Here is a 6,009-nt window from a genome sequence, read left to right as displayed (position 1 = left end):
TAGTAATTTTTTTATTTTTGAACGAGACACGGTTTAACGTACATCGCACGCAAATGTTTTGAGCCTATGGGCGGATCATTTTTGCCGGTCGTCACCGAAGGAGGCGGTCCAAATCGTCCAAGGGCAGAATTTGTAGGTAGGCTCAAACTACAACGAAATTTACGTGTTGACCAAATTCTTACCCTGAATTAGATTTAATTTTATAAATACCCTATCTAAAATGTTCAGAATATGATGAGTCTATACTTGTGATTTACCATTACATTAATATTTTTTGGATTTGTTTATACATACAGGGTGACTCAAAAAAAAATTATGACTGAGTCAATTTATTTTATTGAAGAAATCAAGAATTGCAAAACTGAATACTTTGAAATCTTGTCAATTAGTTAGAAAAAAAAAACCTGTCCTGCTCTAATAACATCGAGAATATGCTCAAAATCACACTAATATTAGGTCTAATTGTGCCGACCATAGTTATAAAATTCACATTAAAGTAAGTCACGGACATTTTTTGAAGTGTACTACATTTCAAAAAGCAAAAAAAATGTTCAGTTTATAAACTTCATAATTTTGGTTTAAAGATTATTATCAATCATATTTGACGCTTTATTTTATCCGCTCCATTTGTTATCCTTTACTGCGGTCTCTCTTGGGTCGAGGTGTAACACCGGACCGAACGATCTTCGACCAATAGGATAATTTATTACTTCCGACATCTTTTCGGTGACAAATTTAATCTTTGCATACTTCAGCGTAGTTAGTGAACTCGTTGTGACCACTGAAATATACAAAGAGTAAATTTTGAAATGGAACGAAAGTCGAAGAATACTTTCAAAGCCACGATCAAAATGTATTTGCTTATCTTCGCCAAAAAATGCATGACGTCATCGTAAAATTTGATATGATGAGTCTATACCTGTGATTTATCATTGCAGTAATATTTTTTAGATTTACTTATACAGCCTGTCTCAAAAAAAGGTCACTTCGATTTTCGATTTTTCGTTTTTTCGACCAACAGTTTCATCGAATTAGATTTTTCAGTTTCCATTTTTCTATCAACTTTTCGATTTTATTACTTTCTAATTTTCTGATTTTTCAAATTTGCGGTATTTTGATTTTTCGAGTTTTCAGTTTTTTCGTTTTTCGATTTTTTAATTTTTCGTTTTTTTGATTTTTCGATGTTTCGATTTTTTAATTTGCCATTCTTTCAATTTTCGATTTTTCGTTTTTCCATTTTTAGATTTTTTGATTTTTCTGTTCGTCGGTTTTTAGACTTTGCAATTTTTTTGCATTTTTCGATTATATTTTACTTTCCGATTTTTTTGATTTTTGAATTCTCGATTTTACGTTTTTAATTCTTCGATTTCCGATTTTTCAATTTTCCGGTTTTTTAATTTGCCATTCTTTCAATTTTCGATTTTTCGTTTTTCCATTTTTGGATTTTTTGATTTTTCTGTTCGTCAGTTTTTAGACTTTGCAATTTTTTTGCATTTTTCGATTATATTTTACTTTCCGATTTTTTTGATTTTTGAATTCTCGATTTTACGTTTTTAATTCTTCGATTTCCGATTTTTCAATTTTCCGGTTTTTTAATTCTTCTATTCTCGATTTTTCGATTTTCCATTAATCATAAAATTTTTCGATTTTTCGGTTGTTTTATTTTTCGACCTTCGAATTTTCAACTTTCGATTATTCGATTTTCCATTTTTTGATCTTACGATTTTTCGATTTGCGATTTTTCTGTTTGTTTCAGTTTTTATGGTTCTGCAATTTGCAGCTTTTAGATTTCAATTTTGTTACTTTCCGATTTTCCACTTTTCGATTTTTTGATTTTTTTTCGATCGTCGTTTTTTCGATTTTCATTTTTCCGATTTTTTGATTGTTCAATTTTTAGGCCTTGCAATTTTTTTACTTTTCGCTTTTTCGAGTATTTGTTTCATCGAATTTTCGATTTTTCGAGTTTTCGATTTTGGATTTTTCGAGTTTTCGATTTTGGATTTTTCGGTTTTTCCATTTTCCGATTTTCGACTTTTCGATTTTCCATGTTTAGATATTTTTCGATTTTTTTTATTTTTCGATTGTTCTGTTCGTCAGTTTTGAGACTTTGCAATTTTTACTTTTCCACTTTTCTATTATTTTAGTTTCGGATTTTTCGATTTTTCGGTTTTTTAATTTGTCGATTCTCGATATTCCGATTTTCGATTTTTCGATTTTCCAATCTTCGATTTTTCAATTTCCAGTTTTCGATTTTCCACTTTTTGATTTTACGATTTTTCGATTTTTCTGTTCGTCAGTTTTTAGGTTTTGCAATTTGTTTACTTTTCGATTTTTCGATTATTTTACTTCCCGGTTTTTTGATTTTTCAATTGTCGACTTTTAGAGTTTTCAATATTATGAATTTTCGAATTTTCGGTTTTTCAGATTTGTGAATTTCCAGTTTTTTGATCGACCTACTTATTAGATACATTGAATTTTCGATTTTCGGTTTTTCCATTTTTAGATTTTTCTTTTCCAGTTTTGCATTTTCAGATTTTATGTTTTTCGCATATCTGATTTATCAAATTTTCGATTTTTCGGCTTTTCGATTTTTCGATATTTGATTTTCGAATTTTCGATTGTTCAGTTTTCCATTTTTCAGACTTCAATTTTTTTACTTTTCGGTTTTCCAAATTTTCGAGTTTCAATTTTCAGATTTTTGATTTTTCGATTTTCTTTTTAAATCTTCGAATTTTTCGGTTTTGATTTTTCGAATTTTTGATTTTTAATTTTTCCATTCTTCGGTTTTTGGAATTCAATTTTCTTTCTTTTAAATTTTTCGATATTCTATTTTCCGCTTTTCATAATTTTCGACTTTCAGTTTTCAGACTTTCGATGATTAGAATTTTGGATTTTTCAGTTTTATGATTTTTAGATTTTTAGAAAATTTGAGTAGTCGAATTTTCGGTTTTTCAATTCATCGATTTTTCCATGTTCAATTTTTCAATTTAAATTTTGCGATTTTCAATTTGTCCATTGTCGATTTTTTGGTTTTCGATTTTCCAATTTTCAGAATTTCCAAGTTTCTTTATTCAGATTTTCCATTTTCCACTTTTTCGATTTTAGATTTTTCGAATTTTTGTTTTTCCAATTTTTGCTTTTTCGATTTTTCTGTTCGTTTCAGTTTTTAGGCTTTGCAATTTTTTTTACTTTATATATTTTGATTATTTTCATTTCCGATTTTTTTTTATTTTTGTTTTTGATTTTTTTAATTTTCAATATTACAAATTTTTGACTTTTCGATTTCTTGGTTTTCCCGTTTTTCAATTTTCGATTTTTCGATTTTTGAGGTTTGTGAATTTCCACTTTTCGATCGACCTAGGTATTTGATTCATTGAATTTTCGATTTTTTGATTAGCCATTTTTAGATTTTCGATTTTAACGATTTGTATTTTTCGATTTTCTGTTTTTTGCATTAGTGAATTTCAGTTTTTCCGATTTTTGATTTTGCGCATATTTGATTAATCAAATTTTCGAAAAAGTTACCATACTTACAAAAACTTCAAAACATCTACAATATTTCAAAGCATTCAGTTTTGCTATTCTTGATTTCTTCAATAAAATAAATTGACTCAGTCATTAACTTTTTTGAGACACCCTGTATAACCAAATCTAAAAAATATTAATGCAGTGATAAATCACAAGTATAAAACTCATCATATTTTATACATTTAAGATAGGATTAAATCTGCAAAATTTTGAGGTGACGTCATAAATTTTTTAGAGGGGATAAGCAAATATATTTTAATTAAAAATGTATCATGTTTATCATGGTTTTAAAACATCTGCAAGATTTCAAAGTATTCGATTTTGCAAATTCAAAATTAAATTCCAAAATATTGTTTTATAATTTTGATTTTTTTTTCCAAAAATCTGGACGTTTTGGATAAAAACTCAACACGGAGTCATAAACTACATGTGTAGGACTATATTACTGTATACAATTTAAAACCCATTTACTATGCATAAATTTGAAGTGGCGTCATCACATTATTGGTGGGGATGACTAGACAAATTTAATAATTTTGCGACATTTATGAAAAAAATATCAGTTAACAAAAATGGCACGTTTTTTTAAGAGTATTTTATTTGAAAAAGTGATGACATTTTTTAAACGGAACAATTGGTCGAAAGATGTTAGAAAGCAAAATAATTCGTGTCCGGACCATCGTTACTCACGAACGAAAGTGACCATTATTTTATGGAAACAACTACCTGCTAAATCTTCTCCGACAAATTCGAGAGAACTGGTGTGAGCCATAAATATTTCTTACCAAATGTATATATAACTACTGTCCGTCCCGTTATTGTCAATAAAATTTTCTAAGGTAAAATGTGAATTTCGTTGTAGTTTGAGCCTACCTACAAATTCTGCCCTTGAAGGATTTGGACCGCCTTCTTCGGTGAGGGCAGGCAAAAACGATCCGCCCATAGGCTCAAAACATTTGCGTGTACATGATTAATAGAAACGAGTATCGAAGATTCTAAAAAAAAACTGGAAAAAACACGTGTGCGGTAAGTAACGATACACAGTCAGGAAGTAGGTTTGAATTAGTAAAAACAGGAATGTTTTTATTTTTCTTATCATTCTGCATTAGTGCACTTACTCATTAAGTATGTTAAAATATATTCTATTTCTACTTAGAACTTTAAAGTTAAATTATTTGCCTACAACGAACCAAATAGTCAACACTGTTTCCATAAACCATTTCAAGCATGTAAATCGCACTCCTTATCTAAGTAAGTAATAGCAACAGTGTTTTTGTATTTTAGTGAAAAATAACAGAAAGTGAAATTTTATTGTGAGTAGTCACATTGGACAAAATTATAAAATGGTGAAAAAAGCGAGAGCCGAAACTTTGTTACTTACAATATTTTCGCAGATTTGGCCTGCGCTGATTGGTATGATATTAATTTTATTTATCAACAGGTTATTTGCTGCAGTAATAGTACTTTCCAGCCAGTCTCAATTCGTTCTCCGATGGCATGCAGTACGGTTGGTCCGCTCCTGCTTTACAAGTTCTCCAGTCTCACAACAATTCAATGCATATTGAAAAAGACGACGAATTTTGGTTGGAATCGTCCTTCCTGCTAGCAGGACTGTTGGGACTTCCTATTAGTACGTATCTGACCGAAGCCATAGGACGAAGAAACACAATTCATGTCGGTTCTGTGGTAGCACTGGCAGCATGGTGTATAATTGGATTCACGAACAAGCTAAAGTACTTATATTTAGGCAGAATTCTAGCAGGAATTACTGGAAGTATGTGCTATGTAGCAACCATCATGTACTTAACAGAGATAGCAAGACCCGACATCCGAGGATTTTTGACAAGTTTAGATCATCTTCAAAGTACACTTGGAACGTTGTTCATTTACTCTGTAGTACCATTTACTCCATTCTACGTGCACGCTGTTGCTGGAGCAGTTTTAAGTTTGATTCAAGTCATCATTTTTCCTTTTTTTACCGCAGTCACCATATTATTTAGTACAAAGCGGTAAAACGCAAGACGCGAAAAATGCTTTAAGAAGATTGAGAAATAACAATCAGAATGAAGAAGAATTCAACGAAATAGTAGCAACAATAGAAGCAGAACCTGTTCCAAACACAAAAAAGTTTTGTTTGAAAAAACACGACCTAAAAGTTCTTCTACTAGTTACCCTTATTCTCTTCTTTCAACAGTTCAGCGGGTTTATGGTTATCCAAATGAACAGCATCGCAATTCTGAACGAAGTTTCGAATGTATTTTTCCTTAGCAACGAAAATGTTGCGATTATTTTTTCCTGTATTGTTTTAGTTTCCACTATAGTGCAAACGGTCACCGTAGACAAATTTGGACGCAAAAAGATATTCATTATTTCTGGTTTTTGTACCGGGATTTGTTCGTCTTTGATTGGTATTTGCTTCACCCTGAAACGATTTAGCATTAAAAGCGAATTAATCAACTGGACGACAATTGCAATATTTTT

General features: G+C 30.3%; 1 protein-coding gene across 1 annotated transcript; it reads left to right on the top strand.

Annotated features, from left to right (window-relative positions):
* The first annotated feature begins 4,862 nt into the window (after window positions 1-4,862).
* On the top strand, window positions 4,863-5,547 carry LOC135124761 (solute carrier family 2, facilitated glucose transporter member 6-like). The gene is made up of 2 exons (XM_064049978.1): window positions 4,863-4,941; window positions 5,000-5,547. Exons 1-2 carry the CDS (start codon window positions 4,872-4,874, stop codon window positions 5,539-5,541), a joined length of 612 nt encoding a protein of 203 aa, XP_063906048.1. The 5' UTR covers window positions 4,863-4,871; the 3' UTR covers window positions 5,542-5,547.
* The last annotated feature ends 462 nt before the right edge of the window (window positions 5,548-6,009 follow it).

This window comes from Zophobas morio, unplaced genomic scaffold (genome assembly GCF_036711695.1).
Source record: "Zophobas morio isolate AGI-343-1 ecotype UQ-CSIRO unplaced genomic scaffold, CSIRO_AGI_Zmor_V1 ptg000008l, whole genome shotgun sequence".
Lineage (NCBI taxonomy): Eukaryota > Metazoa > Arthropoda > Insecta > Coleoptera > Tenebrionidae > Zophobas > Zophobas morio.
Note: the sequence above shows the minus strand (reverse complement) of the source record. Positions and strands in the feature narration are given on the sequence as shown.

Excerpts from the sequence above, each read along its gene's own strand:
- LOC135124761 (XM_064049978.1), top strand. The coding sequence starts at position 4,872 with ATGGTGAAAAAAGCGAGAGCCGAAACTTTGTTACTTACAATATTTTCG. Across the intron at positions 4,942-4,999 it reads GATTTGGCCTGCGCTGATTG|CCAGTCTCAATTCGTTCTCC; the intron begins GTATGATATTAA and ends AGTACTTTCCAG.